Genomic DNA, 23,737 nt, shown 5'->3' on the forward strand with positions numbered 1-23,737 from the left:
TTGAAGATCTTAGAGGCTTGATGGGAATGTACCGGTTAAAGCTGTTCTTCAAGAAAGCGAGCCATTGACCATGATAGGCCTTGTAAGTGATACAGAGAGCCTTGAAAATAATTCTGGGCCTGATTGGCAACCAATATAGTTTCCTCAAATGTTTAGACACCGATTATTGTTTTGGAATGTTGAAAAGGCGGGCCACGGTATTTTGCAGCGTTTGTAGCTTGTTTATCACGTGTTGATGAGCATTAAGGTAAAGTGTATTGCAAAAGTCAAGTCTGGGAATTGCAAGAGAGGTAACTAATGCGTTTTGCAAATGTAAATGGAATTAAAGGAAGAAGCTTTTTTATCATCTTCAAAGTATAGAAAACTTTGGAAGAGACACGTTGGCTTGATCATTGAGGGAAAGTTTATCATTTATCAAGACACCCAGACTGCGGGCTTTGCTGACTGGCGTGGGGAGGGGTCCTAGCTTGTGAGGGCCACCTGGCCTGTGTGCTGAATGAAGAACTGGCACCGAAGAGCAGGACCTCAGTTTTACCTGAATTTAACTGGAGGCAGTTGTCGGACATCCAATTACTAACAGCCTGCATGCAGCTAGTACAGCTGGTACCTTGGTTGGGTCCCTAACTGCCAAGAGAGATGATTTGTGTGTCTTACGCTTAGGAAGTAATGGCAAAGCCAACTGACTTAACTAGCTCAGTCCGAGGGGTAACGTAAATGTAGAACAAAGTGGGGATGAGCGTTGCCCCCTGTGGAACCTCGCAGGGAAGAGAGAATGGCGAAGAGACATAGTTGTCCAGTCGGACCAATTGTTCTTGTGATAAAAAAAACAAACTGAGTATGTTCCAGGCAGAGCCAGTGATAACAATATCAATCAGGCGGAATAACAATTTATTCTGATGAATGGTATCAAACGCCGCCGACATATCTAATAGAATCAAGGCCGCTTTACCTCCTGAATCGAAGGTCATTCGGAGTTCTTTAGTGGCCTTGATTAGGGCTATTTCCGTACTATGGTCAGAATGGAAACCGAATTGAGTGGCGTCGAAAAGGTTGTTGGATTGAATGAAGTCAGTGAGTTGAAAGTTCACTAGTTTTTCGATAATCTTGGCCGGCAGGGGAAGACAAAGATATCGGACGATAGTGATTTGGATAAGCAGGGTCCAGAGAAAAGTTACAAAGGAGGACAAACTGAGGCCTTTTTCCACCCAGTTGGAAAGGAGCCAGACTCAAATACAAGCTGGAAGATATTTGATAAGACCAGGGCAATGGTATCTGTGATGAGGGCAGCATTCCCGGGTGGGCAGGGGTTGCCGGATCTTTCAGCTTTGACCAGTTTAGCAACTGTATCAACGGTCAGAGGAGTAAAGGCCACAAAGCTATAATCAGTTAAGTTTAGGGTAGGCGGGGTCTGTTACCCAAGGGAAGGAATCTGTCTGAAAGCAAAGGTGTTAAAAATATTTTCAACTTTGTTATAGAAAAATCTGACAACCTCATTGCAAAAGGACTGACTGGAAACGTGGGTTTTGTATCGGGGTTCATTGTAAGCTTATTAATTGTTAGGAAGAGTTATTTCGTTGAATTATTGGCTGATCCAATTTTCTGGGTAAAATAGCCAGTCCTTGCTGTAAAAACGTAATGGCCAGGCAGGTCTTATACTGGACCTTTTCAGCCTAGTTATATTCATCCTTCTTGGAGGATAGATAATTTCAAGTATTTGAGGATAAATTTATCTCTGAAAGTATGCCACTGAGATGTGAGGTTCCTCAGGGTTCCTTCTTGAGCCCCACGCTTTTTAATGTTTACATGAGCCCCCGGCCGAGGTTGTTAAGCCCTTTGGCATTCAGATTATCACTTATGCTGATAACACTCAGCTGATTGTCTCCCTAAGCCAACTTGATAAAGCTGAAACTAGTCTGGCAGGCTGTCTTGTCGTGAAAGGGTGTCCGCCTGGATGGAAGGCTCGTATTTGAAACTCAATGGGGCTAAAACTGAGCTGATGTTCTTGGGCAAAGCCTCCTCCCTGAAGGCCAGCTCATTCTGGCCCAGGTGTCTGGGCACAATGCCCCCTCCTAAAGAGCAGATCAAGAGCCTTGGTGTTTGGCTGGACCACAATCTAAACTTTAAGGAGCAAGCACGGACGGTGGCAGGTAGCTGTTATGGGATTTTGAAGATGCTAAGGAAAATCCTCCCCCTGCTGCCTTTCAATGCCAGGAGACTGTTGGTTCAAGCGTTGATTCTTTCTCGACTTGACTGCGCCAATGCTCTTTAGCTAGGATCTCAGTGTTCAACGATCAAAAAATTGCAGACGGTACAAAACTATGCTCCACACCTCCGTATGCAGGCCCCCAATCGGAAATCTGCAAGGCCGTCTATCGCCACCCTCCATTGGCTCTCGGTCACGGACAGGGTTCAGTTTAAAGCATTATGCATCGCCCATAAGACTATGTCTTCCAAGGGTCCACCTATTCTCCGGTCTATTATCTCTCCCTACTGTCCCAATAGGTCCCTGCGCTCTGGGAATAAGCATCTTGCAGTAGTTCCCAGGATAAAAAGGTCCCAGAGTGGTGGACGTTTGTTCTCTTACCATGCTGCGAAATTGTGGAACCAGCTACCTAATCATATTCGTCTTGAGGATAACTATTTGTCTTTTCGAAAAAATTTCTGTTTCCTTGAAGACCGCCTGTAGTTCTATGATGACTCTGCTCCTAGCGCTGGGAGGCCTTCTGGTAGCCATGCGCTTTAGAAATTTTAGATTCATTCATTGATAGTGCCATTTTATTCCCTGCCTTCTGCAGCTCTGCTTAAGAGATCTCAGCTCTGCTGTGAACCGGGAGACGGAAGCCTTATTTCTTTTGGAATTGGCCGACTTTTGAGGGGCCAAAGATACAGAGGCTGACTCTACCAAATGAGTATATCGGGCAATGGCTGTGTCAGGATCATCAGAAAGGATGGGGTAAGAGTCTGCTAGACAGGAGGCTAAGTTGCCTGCATCGATTGTATGCCAAGCACGGGTAAAAATAGGGTTATGTGTGTGGCTTGAGGAGGATAAGAAGGCGCATTACTGGATATGTAGAACGTGATGGTACTATGATCCGACCACGATAACAGAAGGGAGCTTAGGAAGCATATGGAGGGATGATTAGTAAAAATGCCATCTAATGTGTGTCCTGCTGAGTGAGTGGGACCAGTAACCAACAGTGCCAAGCCCAAGCCGGACATAGTCCAAAGAAAAGCAAACGTACCTGCATCTGCTAAGGCCACTAGGTGAAAATTAAAGTCACCAAACACTGCTTTTTTAATACAGAGAATATTGGCCTCTAATAGGCTACTAAAGTCTTGTAAAAAAGTGGCGCGCAGGCCGTGTGGACAGTAGACCAGAGTACCTTTAAAAAGCTGCGATTTAGAAACCATGATATTGAAGAAGAGGGCATTGCAGTGAGAAGCTGGCAGGGGGTTGCAGCGAACTACTAAATAAGATTTGTAAATTACTGCTAGGCCACCACCTCTTTTGACTGGTACATCAAGCAGAAAAATATCATAGCTCTTTGGGATAGGTTTGAGAATATCGGGGTCAGATGCTGGGTCTGCCCAAGTTTCTGTGATAAAGGCAAAGGAAAGATCGTGAGCTTCCATAAAAAGGTGACAACCTATGCTATGCTTAATCAAGAACCTAGCATTTAGAAGCCCGCAAGTCAAGTGAGTGTTACAAATGGGGCGAGGCAACTGGAAGGCTGTAGAAGCGTTAGTAGGATGGCCCCTAGTGGGAATTGGAGATCCCAAGATGAAACCACAAGCAGAGCAAGTACTGTTATGTTAAAGGAGGGGCTGTCTGTATCAAGAAGCACTTACCGGTGGAGCCAAGCGCTAAGAGCACATCCCAGGAATACTTAATAAATGGCCTTGAGTCTGGTTTAAAAGGGCGAGGGGGACTGGCACTTGGCACAGTCTGGGCTTGGCTTCGGCATGCCCCCTGCACGCATCCGCTGTGCAGACACACTATTGGTGCAGTTAAATGGCCCTTCATGGGCAGGAGGCATGTCTGTGGGTGTAGCTTGTGATCACTGCAGCGCGAAGCCGGAAAACAGGGGGGGAAATAAAAAGCAGAACTGGGGTCTAGAAAACCCAGAGACTCACTCGTCTGCAGGCTACCCTGCGAGACAGTCTCTACTAGTAAAGCAAAATAGAACTAAAAGAAAAGTGAGTACGTTAAAAACAATTAAAATAAACATAAAAACGGCATCAGCCCTGCCAACAATGGCGCTGACAGCAACCAAGAACTAACACGGGAGCCAGGCATATCCTAAAATATGGCAGAAGGAGTCAGCCTACAAGGAACCTAAATCTTCGTGTAGGGTCAGTTCGTCCTTGCTGTGTCACCCTTGTTGTGTGTAAGCAAAGACCAAAGTAGTTTAATGCATTGGCAAAAAGAGAAAAAAATGCTCATTGGCTGATGCTGTGGAGGACAGGAGTAGCAGCCAAGGGGTGGGACAGCAGCGGCAAGGGGCAATTGAAAGGTAAATGCTTCTTTGGCGGGGTCAGGGAAGGGGAGACAATGAGAAGCTTCGTGTTTGGCAGTTTTAAAACAATAAAAGTTAGACAAAGAGGAGAGGGACAAGTAATAGATGAGCTGGGGTGGAAGCAATACGGAAAGCACACGGCGTGATTTGAGGGATAAAGCAGCACATGCGGGAGGGTGTGAGAAAACATCCTATTGCAGGGTGTGCTGAAATGAAAACAAAAAAAGTAGTTTTCTGCATGTAACTAGGGGAAGGACACAAGTCATCCAGTTAAAAGGATGGCAAAGAAGCTATGCTCCAGCAAAGGGACAAACAAAGAAAAGGAAGGGAAGTGATTAAATAGGCAGCAAGCAAAGGAGAACAACAGAAAACCAACCATGGGTAAGCAATGGGTAGACCCAAAGACTACTGTAATATTTGGAATGGTCAACATGAGGTCTTTAGACACCAGCTGTCTGTAGGCAGGGAGACCTAAAATGGGTCCACAGAAGTACAGTGAGGCAGATGCATAGAGCGCAGACCGGAAAATGCCAGCAAGTGATAAAGTTAAAAGGAAAGGAGAGGTACAGAAAGAAACAGGACAAACTAAAGCTTGGACAGGAAAGAGGCCACAAAATGAAAGCAAACAATATACAGTGAGAACACATTATAAGAAGGCAGAAGTTAGAGGGTAAGCTGAAAGAAAGAAATGCTCAACTGTACAAAGAGAGGGGAAGACGATGGCAGAGACAGAAGCACTGCGACTGAGAGGCTGCTTTCCTTAACCAGCACACACACTCCCACTGCACCACTGCGGTATGGGGCACTTCACACTCACTGCATGCAGATGTCCATTCAGCAGGGTGCTCCCCGATTCCACTCCAGTTTCCTCTGCATGAAATAAAAAGTTTCACATTAGAAGCAGGTTCTACTGCTTGTGAATGTCCAATATGTTTCATTCAACAGGTCAAGCAGAATCAATGTGCATGTATTTGCTAGGCCTAGAATAATATTCCATAATGACTGCATCATTCACGTGATGTAAACCCATCACCCCACTCTATCTAGTCATCACCTCAAGCACTACAACGTGACAGTTTGTCTATGTTAAACAACGCAACATTTACAAGGTTTCTAAACTTCACATACAAAGGGGTGAGTTGTGCGACCATCTATTTGTACTACAGTTACTTGCCAAATTTGGTGTGAATAACTGAAGCTAGAACAAAGTTAAAAGCATCCCAAACAAGACAATTAGGTGCAATCTCTAGTCTAGTCTTATTTAAACAACTTACAACAGCCAACCATCTTTACATACATTTAAGTGTAAAGACATTATGATGTCCATATTAACACTATTCAGATGCATTCTCCCTTCAGGCTGTGAAATATATATGAATGAGCGCTGGGAGCAGATATATATATATATATATTTTTTTTTTTCTTCCAAAAGAAGAGACAGCACTCTCGAGGGAGGAAAGTAACTCGGTTTAATCGGGCGAGTTACCGGTACAACGACGAGTTTCGGCTCCCGCCTTCATCAACCTGGAGTGTTGATGAAGGCGGGAGGTGAAAAGTACCAGTGTCTTCTTTTGGAAGAATTTGGAGCTACTAACAATACGTGGTTCCACCACCACACACTTAGGCAGGCACCCGCTCCGCAGTGTAGAGCGTTTTTGGTGGATCGGAAGCGATTATATATGTATATTTTTCATTATCAGCTAATATGGTCTTTAAACTTTTCTTAATTTTTTTTTTTTTAAATCCGCTCTGAAGACCTTTGTAGAGCATGTCTCTGGGTGTAGTTTGCTGATGCTGAAAACCCCACAATATCATTTGGACATTGGTCAGAAGTAGCCGAAGAGGATAAACAAGCAGCTTATAAAATTAAGTTTTCCAGGACAGTCCCCCTGGCAGAGCTGGATCTTCCAAAGCCCGTCCAGAAGATCCATGTAGTTGGCATCGAGCTGGCCTAGAGCCGGCGCCTGGTGTCAAGCGGTGCTAATATCACTCTTTTTAAGCGTTTGTGAACTGCTGCTTTGAGCTCTTACCCCGAGACTCCATAACATTATCAACTCAATACAGCAGAGATGTGTGATCGCTTAAATATCTGCACTTTTCCTACAATCATGGTAAATTCCCTTACAATGTCTGTATGTCTAGACAATTTGAACTAGGTTCACTCTCATTAAGAAAGGGGTCTAAGTCTTTCACATGTTAGAACTTCGTCTAAGAATCACTTGTTCAGACCTTTCTTTATCTTCTTTTCCTGGATCTTCTCTGAGCACATCTTGAAGGCCTCTGACTGCTGGTACTCGCGTAGTTCCTTCATATACTGCTGCTTCTCCCGCTCAGCCTCATCCAGATACCTCTGAAAACATAACTGCTGTTGGTGACTTTGAACTAAAGATAATTCACCAGAGAACTGAACACAGAACATCGGTCATTCCGTCAAACACCAATGCTCAATCCAAGCAAAAGCAGGCGTTGTGTGGTATTAGAATTCTACACTACTTTGTCGTCCTATGGTCTGCAGCCCAGTGGTGTAGAGGTTACTCATTAAAGACCAATGACTTTAGCTTTGATATTCTAGGCCCGTTTGTTCCTACGTTCTACGGTTCCTTTCTAGTATATGGAGAGCCCAAGTTTCCCTTCACATTACATGCAGACAAGGATGCATGCAACTCTAATCCATCTACATGCAGAGACCATGAGATCTCTACCCACTGTCCCACAAGGGACATGTTTTAAGGACAATTCTACGACAACGTGTGATGTATTCCATTCTGCGCTCTCAGTTAACCACCAATAGCGTTCCTGCATTACCTGCTTGTCCGGTGGCTGCAGACGACTCCACTCAGCCCCCAGCATCTTGGTGATCTCCGGGAAGGGCAGGTCGGGGTGCTGCATGCGGATCTGCTCACGGCGCTCATTCAGGAAGCGTACGTAGCCAGTCACCGGCGCCTTGGGGCCATTGGGCAAGATCTTCTTCCTCTTCTTGCCCTTCGGCCATCCTCTCTTCTTCACCGGCTTCACTCCCCAAAGGGAATAATGACAAGAGCACATCAACTGCGTGCAACAATCGGTTACAAGTTCTATATCAGCCGCCTGCCCAGAGCGAAATTCAGATGTTCGACAGGCTTCTGTGATTTTGCAGGAGCGGATCCAACAGATCTTAGCATCTTCTGCAAACACCACATATGTCATATGTCATACCTGCCAACATTACCAAAGGACTGTTCAGTATCGGGTAGAGAGGTTTTGATATTCAAAGCCTTTGAAAAGAGAATTGTAGAATTTTACGAGGGGCAATGACGACAGATAAATGCCTAATTAGCAATAAAATGCCAAACAAATATTTAAATTAGCCACTCCTAAAGAGATTTAGTTTAAAGGTCTATAGCAATATTTACAACTTCTGGAAAAAGTAAAGTTGCTATTCATGACACTTCAAATAACATCTGTTATTACTCAACTCCACTGAAGTCAGTTTATTTAATTTTTTTGTATGAAAGGTTCAGTCATCGCTACAAAGATGGCAACCAATCTCAGCCGACTTCTTTAATAAATTAGCTATTTTACCTACTTACATGGAAATTTAGATTACTATTTTGAATAATTCGTGCCACCTATTAAAAAAAGGAACAAAACTTCTTAGTCAAGTACTGCTTCTACAACTAATGAATGAGACCTGGGAATAAATGTCCACATGTTCAAGATGCAAAGGTAAATCAGTCAAGTGCCAAGATGCCTTGTAAGAAGGAAGCACTACCATAGGAAAAGTGTTTTAAAATGAAGGCACTGTACATAAGGTGGGCAATCTGAGTGTAACTGATTTACGGAACGCAGGAGGTTAAAGCAAAGCAAAATACCTGAAGCGTCTACTGTACCACTACACGGTAGCGCTGCACTATGGGTTTACCAGCCTTTACAATTTAAAGCACCAGAAGATAAACAAGATATTCAAAGAATGACACCATGTCAGGTCAAGTGCCATATTTTCCTTAAAGATGACGGTGTCTATTTCCCGGCTCCAAAAATGAGAAGCACATATGGTTTGAACAGTACCGGGGCTGAAATCAATTTTTTAAATAAGGTATCTTGGGTCTCGAAAGGTTGGGCAATACTTAGTTTATACAACTAGTTTTCATCATTATAGCCATTTCAGTGGGATACTGAGGCACCTAAAGGGGTCAGGCAGCTCGGGTGCCACCAGAAATGAAGGGGGTGGGGGATCCTTCCCAGGGTATTAGTGCCACTGGCCCATTTGTGCAATCATGCACATGGAAAGCATGTAAAATGGCTGAGCTGAGCAACAAGAAAACATCCTGTACATCAAATAAATGTGAGCACTGAAAACTGTGCTCCTATTTTGGACAGCCACATAAGGTAACAACACTTATGTCTCGAGCCCTTCTGTTGAAGGCAGTCTAGTGCAGAGGTTCTTAACCTGTGTTCCGAGGACCTCCGGGGGTCCTTGAGGCTTGCTCAGGGTGTCTGCGATGGTTTTACATCATTAAATAATATTAAAATGAATAAATTAAACATAAGAACATATGTACAAATAAAGAAGCAAAATTGACAATTTGAAAACTTTTGGCTATTTGATTGTCAATTACACAAAATATTTCAATATTTGAGCATTTCTTTGGTGTATACTTTTTGTATTTTTAGGTCTCGCCTAGGCAGCACTTGCGCGGTCTCTTCGAGACATGCTGTATCCAGGATATGGACATAAACCTATGCCCACTTTCCGCCCATCTTTTTAATTAGCTCCTGTCTCCGTCCTTTGTAAATGGTGGCTTTTCATTGGTCAATAGGGCTGGTAGTCTCTCCGTAGTACCACCTTGTCTCTTCTTGTAACCTCCCATGAGGACACCCCCTGTTACATGCGTTGTTACTCCCTAGATTTTAATTACAGCCTCAGAGCACTATTTTCTTAAAGGGCTTCAGGCAGGACGAATGCTAGGCCCTAAGCAATGCTGGCAGTGGTTACTTTCCTCAATAGCACCTGTCACATTTATATAAGACCTTATATACATTTCCCTTCATCAGCTCCACACAGAGTACAACCTAATCTGGATTTAATATAATAATACGTTTGTCACATTTCAAAGTTACTAATTGTATATATGGACATAGCTATTTGAATGTACTCGTGGTACTGTCTAGCATGCAATGCATTATGGGTAGGGTGGATTTACCATACCTTCTGCAGGGTGCAGTACCTTAGGTGACCAAAGAGGTCCCATGGGACCTATTTTGGCCACATATGGTAGTGCACCCTGTAACATGGCTAGGTAAAAAACACTGCCATTTATCACGCCAATGACTCCAACTTTGCAGGGTGCAGTACCATACGTGGCCATAAGAGGTCCCATATAGGCGAGGGTGGATTTACCATATCTTCTGCAGGTTGCAGTACCATATGTAACCAAAGAGGTCCTATGGGACCTATTTTGGCCACATATGGTACTGCACCCCACAATATGGCTAGGTAAAAAACATTGGCATTTATAATGTCGATAACTCCAACTTCAAGAAATGCGAGACCGATTGCATTTCCAATGCAATAGCTCTCGCATTTGTTAAAGTTAAATCTTTTAGCGTAGAAAATGAAAATATTATTGGTAATAGTGCTATGCAAATATAATAACTCCACTGTAAGTAAAAAAACAAAAGTAAAAAACATTGTTATTTTCAACGCCAACAGCTCTAACTTTAACATATGCGAGACCTATTGCATTGCAAATGCTTGTAGTGTATTGTTTTGAGGTACAAATCACAGAAATTGCTTAGGGAGGGTGTCCACTGCTTCCAATAATGTCTCAGTGGGGGACCCCGGGTTCCAGTAATGATTCATTTGAGGTCCACCGAAGTCAAAAGGTTAGGAGCCGCTGGTCTAGTGAACTATTAGGTCACAGAAAGAAACACACAGGCTTATTCATATACTTATTCAGGCTTTAGGACTAGACTTGATCAGTATTTCATGAAGCCTGTAGGACTCCGGAAGACACAGGTGTACCCAATGAGTCTGTTATTAAAGGCAATGAGTGCAGTGTCATTAAACAGAGGTTTGTGTTGTTTTTATGGTGTCTATGTCGCTTTTATTTTGTTGTTTATTATAGTTTTATTTTTAGGTTTTATTATTTTTTGGTGTTTTTTTGTGTGCCTTTGCTTTATTGTGGATATATTTTTCAGATACCATTTGGTACGCTTTTGAACAATACATAAGCATCACATAATGTGAAGAATGCTGTGCCACACTTGTGCCCCTCCTCTTCTGGGTATTCGAGGTACCTATTGCCAAAGTAACACTTCCTGTGGTGAGGTAAAGCCACCATGGAGATAGGAATCTTGAAAATGAATGGGAATTTCTCCGGCAATGTGGTGAGAGTGGGATGTCTGACACACCAGTAGCTCAACGGTCTGCCTGGCCAAGACTAAACCAAGCCCAAAGTTAAACATCTGTACAGCTCTACTATGAAGAATTACTTAGCTGTTCCATTCAGGCAAGACAAGGCAAAAAAAGTTAAATGACACACCTTCTTCAGACCTGTCTCTTCCAACACTAAAACGATAAGCAAGAATTACTATAAATGACTGCCATGGAGGGATAACTTGAAGAAGACGGACAACGCTGATGCACAAATGTCTCAAGTGGTACATAAATAATTGGTGGCACGATGGAGGATCTTGAACTTAAGTAAAGAATACTATGAGGATGCAGCTGACATAACAGACAGTTTAGAGAGTGAATGCACCTGATTAGCACAGTACTGAAGCCTCTATGCATGCCCGGATGCATCTCAAGCACTCCCCAGGTTTGTAATGCCCACGTCACCCATCTTACAGCTCACCTGAGTAGGTTTTAATATGCATATGATTTATTAACTTCTTGTCATTTTCACCCGCTAATCTAATGTGCGGATGAAGAAAAAAGTCAAGGACAGTTTCTGTCTATGTGTGCAGAAGTACATCAGAGCGCAAGTCAACTTTGTTGACCAGTAAATAGAGACTTCAATATCAGGACAGGGAGTATTTCTAGTCATTTAAAGGCTCCTGACAGTGTTAGGGGGTCTTGTACCGAAAGGGGGTAAACTCCTGCTCTCCCTGTTACCCGAAGCAAACATTGCTGCGCTCACCTCTTCAGGCGGTTTCTCAGGAACAGCTTTGGCCACATCACACTTTTCCTGTTTAATGGCCACTAGGAAGCCTCCAGTCGACCCAGACCTGCCGACAGGGCTTCTAAAATAATAGAAAATGAAAGGGGAGAGCAGAGCACATAAGTCAAAATAAGATTAGGAGGAGGCTATTGTGGGTGCTTTGACATAAAAAACTCAATGCACCTGCATTCTACTCCAGTCTCACACTTTTCTATATTTGGGGCCATGCCCATAACACATGAAGACAAACAGATACGAACTGCCTACGACATGCACCAAAACAGTGAGGGAAACACACAGCTCTATGTGCAGCGAACAGCCCATTGCATGTTGCCAAAAAAGTCAATGAGACACAGTTAGGAGACGGAGCTGTACTTACAAAAGCCCGGCCGACAGCTGCTTCACACCATGCGACATAGCCAGAAGATTATGATTCTGTCCTACAAGGGAAAAAACATTAAGTGACAAAGTGTCCAAATTACTTTTTGGTGACTTACAGAGGTGCTCCAAGCACTCGCACATGTGTCACCGCTCCACCTTATCAATAACAAGTAAAAAACAACGTGGCATGCAGCCATTCACGTGCCAGTGTGTATCTAAATTGTAAGTTGCGTTTGGGGGGGGGGGGGGGGGTTCTGTTCGGATTAAGCATATTTTATATGAGCATGTGTGTGTGTAAGCGTGCCTGTCTGCTTACCTGCCTGTCTGTGTGTGACAGTCCATCTGACTGTCTCAGTCAGTGTGGGTGTGTGGCAGCCTGAGCGTATCAGTAAGCCTGTACCACACTCTCTACTTGACCGTATCAGCCAGTGTGTCAGTCAACGTGTCAGTTTGTGTGTGTTTATCAGTCTGTCTGACCAAATTAGTCTGTGTGTGCTACACAGTGTCTGCCAGACAGTCAGTCAACTTGTGCTAGTCTGTGTGTGTGTGTGCCTGTTTGAATCAGTCTGTGTTCATTGATGTCTCTGGCAGTCAAGGGTGTGTGCATCAGCCTGCGTATGATTGCCTGGCAGTGTGTCTGTGACAGCGTGTCAGTGCATCAGCCTGTTTGTCAGTCTGTCTGTGTCAGTCTGTTTCCCCGTGTGTGAGTCTGTCTTTCAGATTTTTAATCTGTGTGCTTGCCTGTGTCTGTCTGACAGTCTGTCTGTGTGTCGGGTGTGGCAATCCTTCTGTCTGTGTGTGTTAGCCTGTTGTCTTGGTGTGGCAATCAGTCTGTTGTTCGGTTTGCCAGACTATCTGTGTGCTTCAATGTGTGTGTCTATAAGTGCATGTGTGTGTGTCAGTCTGTCTGTTTCTGAGTCTGCGTTTGTGTGTATCTATGTGTCTGCATGGGAGACAGATCACAGAGAATAGGTGGGGGATCTTCCACCTCAAAAGAACCATTGATTGTACCCAGGATTCCCCGAAGCACCCAGGCGACAGACTGCCATTAGAGTTCAAGCTAATAGGATCATTTTGTGAACATTTTCTTCTGAGAAAGGGAGCAACATAGCGTGAAGATCAGTGCATGTATTAGGTCAAGAACAATGGCACACTACCATCCCTACTGTGCACGGGACCTCTTGAAAAGTGATACACAACAGGACTTTGAGTCCCTGAAGGTAAAATGTAAATGATCCACAGTACAAACACGCCCACAGCTTCTTCCCATCTGTGGCAAAGGCTCCTCAACGACTTCTGCTGTGACATTTGTCATATGCACCTTACAGAGGGAAAAGGTTAGTTGAGGGAAAGTGTAGAGACAGGCAAGCAGACTTACAGACTCAGGGTCTGCGGTGAACTGGGTGGGGGCAGGGAAAGGCCCCCAACAGAGGTTTTGGGGGGCATCTCGAAAGGAATAAGAATCGATCCTTATCCTCACAAAGCTGTGTGTTCTGGCTTCTTGCTTGGGAACAAGGCGAGCCCCTCGCTTACCACCTCGATTCCAGAAACCAATTGTCTCAAGGAGACATCCAGTGCTCGTTTCCTGGTGAAAAATCTTTGCATCAATCCAATAACAGTGGAAATTACATCGATAAATCACATAGGAAGGTGTGAAGCCTACACATAGACAATGGAAGCTCTAAAGCAAGACTCACTGCCAAGCAAAGTAGATTTGACTTTAATAGTGGAAATGCCATCACCTCTCTTCTTTGAGGGGTTACAGAGCTCGACTTTAGTAGGGGGAGGGGGAAATACCATCACATCTCTTCTTTGAGGGATTACAGAGCTATAGACATTCCACGACACTGAAGAGGAAGGAGCCAGCCCCTTAGAAACCGTACAGAGCACAACTGAGCCGAGTTATAGAACCTGCAATAATTTTACAAGCCATGATTGTCACCAACCTGCTACCAGTGCTTCCTGCTCAGTACTGGGTACCACTTTGAAGGAACATGACTGTATATAAAAGAGGTTTCATTTACTTTGCCTACCCCTTACAGGATGAGCAATTTTTGCTGACGTGAGCTACGCTTCCACTGCAAAGAGTTTCCTGGTAGCATTTTATCTCCATACTAAGACGATCAGATGGAGAGTTATGCGACTGCATTTTGCTCTAGTGAACAGGAAGTGCAGAGGGAGGGTTTCCTTCCTGTGTTCTTGGAACAGGATAAATGTTGTTCCCTATTTGCGCTGACCTTGTGTCTAGGTGAAGGGATATAACTGGATGATACAAAGAGGCGTTTTTCTCCCAGCCATATCCCTGCACTGACACTTCAGACAAGATGACTCTCTTTATCAATGTCTGGCCACAGAGGTGCAGCCCTTGCTCCAGTCCACCACTTGAGAGAGACTTTAGTATTCTATCTGGCTCCTAACTAACTGGGATTCCATAAGCCAATATCAGGTTCAAACTCTGATTTTTCTGATTAAACTTTTATTTTACAGATGAACGTACAGACTTCAGCCAGCAATAAATGCAATCTTTCCCTGCACTTCCGACTATGGAAATGAGTTCGATATGGCTTGTTGCTTGATACCAAACAAGCTACAAATTTAAAAGATCAGAAAATCTGCTAAAAGCATTCTGATTTTTAAAACAAAAGAAGAACAAGCATTGTAAATGCAATAGGTCTCACCTTTGGTTAAGTTAAAGCCATTTGCTTTGCTGATGGTATTGTATAGCAAAGCAAATGGCTTTAACTTCATAAAAGGCGAGACCTATTGCATTTTTAATGCTGGTTTTATTTAAAGCGGATCTTAGTGCAGTAGGGCCCCCGCGGTAGGGAGAACAAAGTTGCAGAAGGGGTGGTAAGGAAGGACACCAGCTTGCTCCGCCACCATGGAAGGGGATTGGTGTTGAGCAAGACGGTCGCGGAGGCCTAAGCGGAGGCAGTGGCTCCTGGAGAGAAGCTACGGAGAAGGGGACTATCGAGGTACAGGAGGTGCTGAGAATGGAGCCGAGTAACCCACCAATCATGAAGATCCAGGAATGACATCTCGGGAGCTCCCTACCATCTAGGGTATCAGATGCAGTCCTAGAAGTACCCTGAGGTGGAAGAGAACTGGACAGGACTTTAAGGAGCAGCGCAGACCAGCAACCACTGTCCTACTGAACGCAGCCACTGAGGAGAACGAAAGCCCAACACATCCACTGTAAAAGCATAACAAGGCACCTCCCACAAAGACCAGCTCCAGCCACACCGTCTGTGCAGGAGGATCTGAAGCTGGCAAACCACAAATCAAAGCACCCGCTGAGGCCTATAAGGTATGCACTCACTCGAGAACACCTGGGGGGCATGCACTCACTTCAGAACACCTGTGGGCATGCACTCACTTCAGAACACCTGGGGGCATGTACCCACTTCAGAACATCTGTGGACATGCACTTACTTGAGAACACCCGTGGGCATTTCCTCACTTGAGAACAACTGGAGGCATGCACTCACTTCAGAACATCTGTGGCATTCTCTGACTCGAGAAAACCTGGGGGCATGCACTCAGTTCAGAACATCTGTGAGCATTCTCTCACTACAGAACACCTGTGGGCATGCACCACCTTCAGAACATCTGTGGCCATGTACCCACTTCAGAACATATGTGGGCCTGCACTCACTTAAGAATGTCTGTGGGCATGCACTCACTTCAGAACATCTGTGGGCATGCACTCAGTTCAGAACATCTGTGAGCATTCACTTACTTGAGAACACCAACAGTGTAGGCCACAGTAGTACCAAACAAGTTCAGAATTAGTTTACTATCTAAACGCACCGACACTTCAACGTTACACTGATTTCTCATTTGCTTTCAGTAACTTTGAAAAGGTTGAAGTAAAGGGCAAAAAGATGTTGCAAATGGTGCATGGGAAGTGCAGTGAGATGCACAGAGAGCAAGAACAGGGCAGTGGCATTACCAGGAAAGGTTGTGAGGAGCAGTAGCATATCGTAGCATTTTTAATACAATAATGCAGTTTATTTAAGTTTGGTATCGGTTTACACAAACCATACAGACAAAGCAGCACACATGAAAGCTTTACACACGTGAAGCTGCTTCTGTTAGAGGTGATCTAATGCTTCTCTTAATTTGTTGCATTTGTTTCTTAAAAGTTTGCATTTTTGTATCTTATAAATGTGGTATTTATATATCGATTTCATATGGAATGTATCTGTGTGGTTTATGTAATAAACCGTTAGCAAACAAAAGCAGCCCATTATCAATCTGCATGCTTGTCATCATCTGACAAATTTGAACAACGGATGATTCTGAAGGAGGATGACAAAGGCCTTGCTTCCGGTATAGACAAGATGCTCACAGAGATGAGAGTGAGGGTTAATCACTCATTCAGACTCCATGGGAAAGGAAGCCGGGCTGTACCCGGGTATGTGAAGAATGGAAGCAGCTACACACTAGAACCCTTCATGAATTACCACAGCCAGCGAAGAGTTGCTCAAAACATTCCATTTTTGGTACCATAACCAAATACATTTCACAAGTGAGATGTTAATAGAGACAAATGATGGAGGGGATGTGGCGACAGTGGACCCTACTGTATTTAATTTAGGAGTGTCTAGGGCTTCATACATACTGGAAAGAAAGTCTTGGGGGCGATAGAGTTGATGTTCCATATAGATACTCCTCCACTCCTGCCCCATAGGATACATGGACCTACTAATAAATTCTCATTGCAAAAATATATCTTAGTAGGTGACGCAGTGCAAAACCTTCAGGTCAAAACGTAGAATCCAAGCAGAGATGATCCAGTCGTACATGCTCTGGATTCGGTTAAAATAGGTACCTATTAGACGGATGGGAACAAGAACTATGTAAAGAGCTAAGGGACAAGTGTGTGCAGTGGGTTCTTTTAATGCTCAGTATTATTAGCATTAAAGGCCGCCCTCCACAGCATCCGAAGGGCGACGAGTTGGGATCTCCCCGCCTGGTGAAAGTAAATGCCTGCACACATGAATACCAAGCCTCTGGTTCATCGTTCATCAAAGTCCCCCATGGGCGTCCTCTGTTACAGAGGTGCCTGCCCGGTCCTCAGCGCACTGCAGCCCTCTCTCTAAAGCCACGGGAGTAGGGGGTCGTGATCATGCAAACGCTTCTCAAAATGGGAAATTCGAGGATGAGAAAAACAAAATGGAGAAAACTGACATTTTAATTAACGAAAAAACTTGCACTGTTTCACAGCGCAAAGAGCTAACGATACGACAATGCCAGAGCCGATTTGTTTTTTGATAAACAATGAAGCAACGACTAATAATTCTTGGCGCCTTTCAGTTAACTCGAAAGCGGTGTATACTGTGTGCATCTCATTTCAAAGGCCCGTAGTAAGGCTGGATTTCTACAGATTGCATTCCCTGAACACACAGACAGACACTCGCACGTCTCTCCGCTTCCAAGCACCGTGGCTTTGTTGTGATCGCATCAGTGTGCACGCCCCGCTCGCGGTGCAGCCATCAGACTCTTTTGTTTTGCTGTTAGATGGCTGTGTGGGGAGATGTCACTCACAAAGCAGTCTCCGTCTAAACACAAACCACCCACGCCGCCTTATAGATTATTAAAATCCACTGTGCAGCCTTTCCCCACTTCAGATCTGCCTTATTCGATTTCACCTCGAGGCAAGATCTGCACAAAACATGCAACATGCTCCAAAGTCGGCAGCTCTAGCCGTGAGACCACATCCTCTCCCCCAAATGATGGTACCATTCTGGGGGGAGGATGGGGCAGAGTGACGTTCGTATCACAAACATACCCAACACAGATGAGCTTCTGTCTGGGGGAGGATGGGGCAGAGTGATGTTGTCCACATGCACTGGGAAGGTGACCCTAAAAACCAAGCAATGCTCGTGGGAAGCCTCGCACCAGCTTCCTCGGCACTGTCTGCGAAAGCGAAAGCACGCCGCCATGCAAGCGTAGGGACAAAAAAATGCGCGTGTGCACAAAGATGGCGTCGGGCTGTCCACATGCGCGTGCATTTATTTGTCCCTATGCGTGCATGTTTAGCTTTGCGGGCGGCGGAGCAACCATGTTTGTCCATCTGGACGTGCGTTCATTCAGCTTTGGCTGAATCGATTACAAATGGTCCTCTCCATGGCGGAGAGCAGCGCATGCGCTGCTTTTGCCAGGCGAGACCTAAAAAAAGGTATAAGAGCTCATGTTTTTCTTTACTAGGCGGCTATTCACCGCTACCACTGTTGAAGAGAATGAAAGGAAGGTACTTTTAAAGCTTCATTAGGTAATGAGAGGTCAGAGAGATTGACTAGAGTGGTTAGACTCTAAATGGGGTGGTTAGCTCGAAGAGGCTTATAGATTATTTTTTCACCGAGTAGTCATCTTGGCCTCCTGTAATCTGGAGGCACATTTTACCATCTACAACAGAGATGGCGGGAGAGGATGAGAACGCGGGGAGGTACCTCCAGATAAGCTAGTGGCAGCCCCACCTCTAACGTGGCAGGACCAAGGACCAGGTGACGAGAGAAGATTTGTGCATCCTACTAACATGCCAATCAGGCGCTCTGATGCATTTTTACCAATGTCAATCTTTTCTTTAACAGAACAAACGACACAAAGAGGAATCATATGAAAAAAGCAGACTAAACATAAAGCTAGGGATGCCATCTAGTAGGTTTGCACAGACTCAGTAGGGCATTCCAACACTGGAACTACTGCTTAACGCTACCTCCAGCCCAGTATGTAGATCTGCGGAAAGGTGGCAAAATAAAGAAATTGCAAGACTTCAATCCCTACTATAGGATTAGTCCTGGCATAATCAGAAAGTCCAGTATCGTAGCTTCTATTTAATGAGACTGCTGCCATAATTTGTTGATGCACTTTGTGGCACCAAAGGGACATGTGGATTTCTTTACAGGACAAATAGATTTATGAAGCAACCTGTCCCATGGACAAGTAGATATTTTATTAAATTCCACAACCCTGCTATTCACTCGCTTAAGACCCCTAAAGCAGTAGTACAACAGTGCACCAAGAGGGCCAGATCTATGCAACACCTAAAGAGTAACTGCAAACCCCGGATTAGTTTCCCTTTAGCTTCAGTTTTATCATCAATTTATAGTAGGTACAAGTTCTGCAGCTAGAAAATAATGTTTTCCCAAATGTGAAGAGTTCTGAACAACCATGTCTCTATGCACTGAATGAAACCATCTACCCCTGTTCTGGCCTTTAGATATTTATGTTGTCTCAACAGTACTGCCTGACTGAACATAGTTCTAGGACAGAGCATTTATCTGCAATCTTCCTTTCAAATATTTGAGGGCTGATCTGTGAAAAGCTTGTGTTCCTTGAATAAGAGTTTAGGAGGTTTCCACACAAGAAAAACAAATATTTGCAATGCAATAGGTCTCGCATTACTGAAAGTTTGAGCTATTGGCATTGCTAATAATAATGCAACTCTATTAGCTTAAATTTTCAATAACGTGAGACCTATTACACTGCAAATTTTATTTTCAATGTATTTACTTTTTAAGCAATCGCAGAACCCACGCTTCATCTTAAGATGTTTAAAGCTAAAGCGTGGAAAAAAAAGGCTTGCGGCCGCATTTTAAATGTATTTATTAACTTTTGAAGCAATCTCAGCACCCGGGCTTTAGCTTTAAACATCTTAAGCTAAAGCGTGGGTGTCCCGATTGATTAAGAGGTAAATAAATAGAATAATTTTTTTTTTGCAATGTGATAGGTCTCGCATCTCTGAAAGTTTTAAGCTATTGGCATTGCATGATTATTAGCAATGATGCCAACAGCTCAAACGTTCAGTAATGCGAGACCTGTTGCATTGCAAATGCTGGTTTGTAATGCCGACGGGCTGCAAACATACGGCCCCTGGCAGCAATGGTTTGCAAAAAGGAAAGCCCGGGGCTGCAAACCAGTTTTTCCTCAGTTACGAGGACCCATTTGATTTCTTTAGAAATAAAAAAAACACATTCTCTAGATGATAGAGGATTTTCAAAATGTCATGCCCTTTCCGTGCTCTGCCTCTCTAAGGAGACTGCTGGGCAGCTCGATAGATGAGCAGCGATAGCAATCACCCGCCTGACCTCTCTCGCTAGAAGGCTCGGAGGCCAACGTTACAGGCTGTTTTTTGGTTTGCTTACGGGGTTCCTGCAGTGGTGCACCATGGTTGAACCCTGGGAGGAGACACAGCCAGAGAGCAGTCCACTGCATCTTGTAGCCTGCGTTAGTTGGATGGAGCCACAGTGAGTTTAAAGCTAAAGTGCGGGTGCCACTATTGTAACAAAAGTTAAGTAATAGAAACAAAATGAATGCAGCAGCATTTTAGTTTTCTATTTATTGACTTTTGAAGCAAACGCGGCACCCACGCTTTAGGTTAAGATGTTCAAAGATAAAGCGTGGGTGCCGCCATTGCTACAAAAGTAAACAAGTGGCAGCCACACTTTTTTTTCTTCTATTTATTTACTTTTGAAGCTATCGCAGCACCCGTGCTTTAGCTTATGATGTTTACAGCTAAAAGCGGGTTGTGCCGCCATTGTAAGAAAGGTTAAGAAATAGGAAAAAAAAGGGGGTGTTCGGATTTCTGGCTGGAGGTCTGCGCCGCCATTTCTGAGATTACCTCCACAACGGTTCAGCCAGACCCACCGTTGTGCTGCTGGGTTTTGTCAAGTTTTGCCCGGATGCTTCTCGCCGATTGATTGCAATGCCGCTTGTCCTTGCGCTGCGTAGGGTGGCCATGTGTTAGGGTCGCAGACCGGCACCTAAGTTCGCCCAATGGCTTGAAGATGCTTCGAGATGCCAGACCCTGCTATCTGAATTCTGGGACCTTATGCCTGCGAGATCCCGCCCACCTGACATATGGGGACCCCTAGTGACATACCTTCATTCCCGATCACATCTGAGCCAGACTGCCTCTCCCGCGCTCCCCGCCGGCACACCGCCTGTGGCGTTCGCCGGTGTTGGTCAGTAATTGCCTACCTCCGTGATCCCATCTTCCCCTTGGCCGGGCCTGCTCCTTGCCTTACAGTGCTGTCATCACCTCCTGCAGCTATGTTTAGTTCATGGTGCTATAGCCGTGTTGTACAGGATAATGCTTCTGTTTGATTGATATTCCCCTATGTCTATTATGCTCCGTAAATGGCGTAATGTGTACGATGTTTGGATCTGTTGTAAAAGTGTATTTTGATACTGCTGAATTTGTCAATAAAGGTTTTGAAAAATAAAAATGAAATAAAAACCAGCGTTGTCAAGTGGGGGTGGGGGAAAAAAATTAAAGAAAAAAATAAACAGGCCTCCGGAGAGGTGGTTGGGCAGTGAGGGGTAAAGCGGTGGAGCTGTAGCCAAGGAACGAGAGAGCAGCTCTTGTTGCAGAAAAGCATGTTATGCCTGCAGTAGGAGAAACAGTGCTTGCAGACTAGATAAGACATACCGTGTCAGAAGTAAAAGGGCCAGTCCTCATGGGAGGTTACAAATGAAGACAATGCGATGCTTAGGAGACCGCGTTTTATTCGATTTGGACACTATCCACCCTTTGCCATATGTTCTCAATGGAATCTACTGGCTTTACGCTATCCTAATGCTATGGTTATCAAGCCATTTGCCCCTGGACATTTCATTATGAATTTAGATGGATATTGGACATCTGCATAACTTTATTCCGTTTTCTTTTGGACTATTTGTTAATACTGCAAATAGAAACCACTTGGTAGTAATAGCTCTGCGCATGTAACAGCACCAGTGGCAATTGGACAATAACAGTTTTTGATTGATCTGTGGCTGGTCTTCCATTTTGCCCTGAAGAAGTCCTAAGTCAAGAGGACGAAACGCGTCGGCTGATGAAAAAAACTTTTTTTGATTGAATGGAATAAAAAAGAAGAATGAGACAAGACAATCTTGCATTAGCATTGACTTGCTTTTACTGTTAATAATTATGTACAATTACGGATTTTGCTATTGACAGTTTGTGGTGCGGAACCAATCCAGTGGTTTTTTGGTACTAAGGAGGGACTAACAAGCCTATTAATGAATCAGAAGCCAGCGTTTACGAAGGACAATGACACAAGCCAATGAAAAATATGGGTGGAGAGTGGGTGGGGCTTCAAGTTCATACTCAAATACAGCATACCTCGCAGAGCAGCGCATGCGTTGCCCAGGCTCGACCTAAAAGGGCGGAAAAACACTCTGATACAAATAATCTATTAGTTGCAAGCATTATTACCTGAGCACCTGCCACTGTGCTCTGCACACAGCACTAGCCCTGCCTCTCGCCAGCGCCACACTTGTTTGTCATTGGCAGATCGCAGTGCACAAAGGTAGGTTCTGCATTAACAGCTCCCGCCCAACCAGACACAAAATCCTGCATTCTCTCTGGACAAAAATTGTGCTGTGACTCCTTAAATGCATACTATGACACCTTCATGGAGCCTTTACGTGAACGTCCCATGGAACATTAACACTGAACTTCAGACATTCCTGGCCAACAAGCTCAAAAAAGAACTATTGAGGCAGCTACAAAAAGGTAAGACCAAGTCTTCAAATTCATTGGGTCTGGTAAATTATGAACAGAGTGCATACTATCAGATCAGATTATACTTTATTTCGGTAGTAAAGCACAGTCATAAAAGCACAATATAAACATTAAGAAATCAATTAAAACCTTTAGTCAGAGACGTGTCAACAAGCAAATCTAGAAAACAGTAAATAAATAATAGCATAATATAAAAAGGCAACGTAAAAACATTAAGAGCAATCTGTAGCCCCACATAGCAAGGTTAGAGAACCATGCCATGTGAGTCAATGCCCCTCAATCATCGCATGGGCAAATCTGACTTACTACATCTGTTTCTCAAAAAAGTAATGAGATTTTCTTTTAGCAATATCACACTATTGAAATTAACAAATGCTATTACAGAGTGTGGGCGGATTTAACCCTTGCAAATACTGCAGGGCCTCAGCACATCTTCTAATGCCATGTATTCTAATTAGAGGGACTAAAAATCTTTTAGAGAATGCCGAGAAATATTTGCAAAAGAAGGATACATGGAGCAGATTTAGGGAGAGGACTCATCACAGTGACAGATTAACACATTATTTGAGTCAGGCAGGCCCAGAGAGAAGCACAGGTGCCACCTTACAATACCAAGTCTAAATCTGGTGAAGAGAACTTTGTCCTAGGTAGCATCTACCGATGGCAGATACGGTTCCATGGTGGGGGTAGTTTGCAAGATCCCATACTCCCTTACAGAGTCTTTAGCAGATTTACCTTCTTCTCTAAATCAAATTGTCCTGGTTTGAGATGCTTATTTAATCCAGGTTACAACAAACTTGGTAATAGTGGAGGGGGGAGAAAAGAGTTCTGGTCTCCCCAGGACAGACATTTCATGCTTAATGTATTGTAAACAGGGCACGGCCAATCGTCTATCACAAGCTAGGAAGGCAGAAATCACCTTCCTATTAAGACCTCTGTGCTGGTTTGCCCAAACAGCACACCAAAGCACCAAGGGGGACAATTTAACGTGACCTTGAAAGTACTTGCCCTCCAGATGGACAATGTAGGTGGTGTGGGGTGGGGGTGCCTAGAAGACGTTGCAGAACCCTATTCTCTTCCACCTGGAGGGCAGTGATATTGGAGTCTCCCCATATACCAGCCCCATAAGCAAGAATAGGGAGAAATTTAGTCCTAAAAAA

General features: G+C 44.2%; 1 protein-coding gene across 3 annotated transcripts in view; it reads right to left on the minus strand.

Annotated features, from left to right (window-relative positions):
* The window catches only part of HMG20B (high mobility group 20B), a 35,552-nt gene that overhangs the window by 7,136 nt on the left and 4,679 nt on the right, over positions 1-23,737 (minus strand). For 2 of the 3 annotated variants that reach the window (XM_085636679.1, XM_085636681.1), the window contains exons 2-6: positions 12,042-12,102; positions 11,641-11,744; positions 7,323-7,534; positions 6,747-6,867; positions 5,335-5,387 (exon numbers count right to left, since the gene is read on the minus strand). In XM_085636679.1, the coding sequence (XP_085492805.1) occupies positions 5,335-5,387; positions 6,747-6,867; positions 7,323-7,534; positions 11,641-11,744; positions 12,042-12,079 (528 nt within the window). In that variant the 5' untranslated portion in view covers positions 12,080-12,102. The remainder of the gene's footprint in view (positions 1-5,334; positions 5,388-6,746; positions 6,868-7,322; positions 7,535-11,640; positions 11,745-12,041; positions 12,103-23,737) is intronic. The other variant, XM_085636680.1, reaches the window with a different exon arrangement.

The sequence above is a fragment of the Triturus cristatus genome, chromosome 12, assembly GCF_964204655.1.
Source record: "Triturus cristatus chromosome 12, aTriCri1.1, whole genome shotgun sequence".
Classification (NCBI taxonomy): domain Eukaryota; kingdom Metazoa; phylum Chordata; class Amphibia; order Caudata; family Salamandridae; genus Triturus; species Triturus cristatus.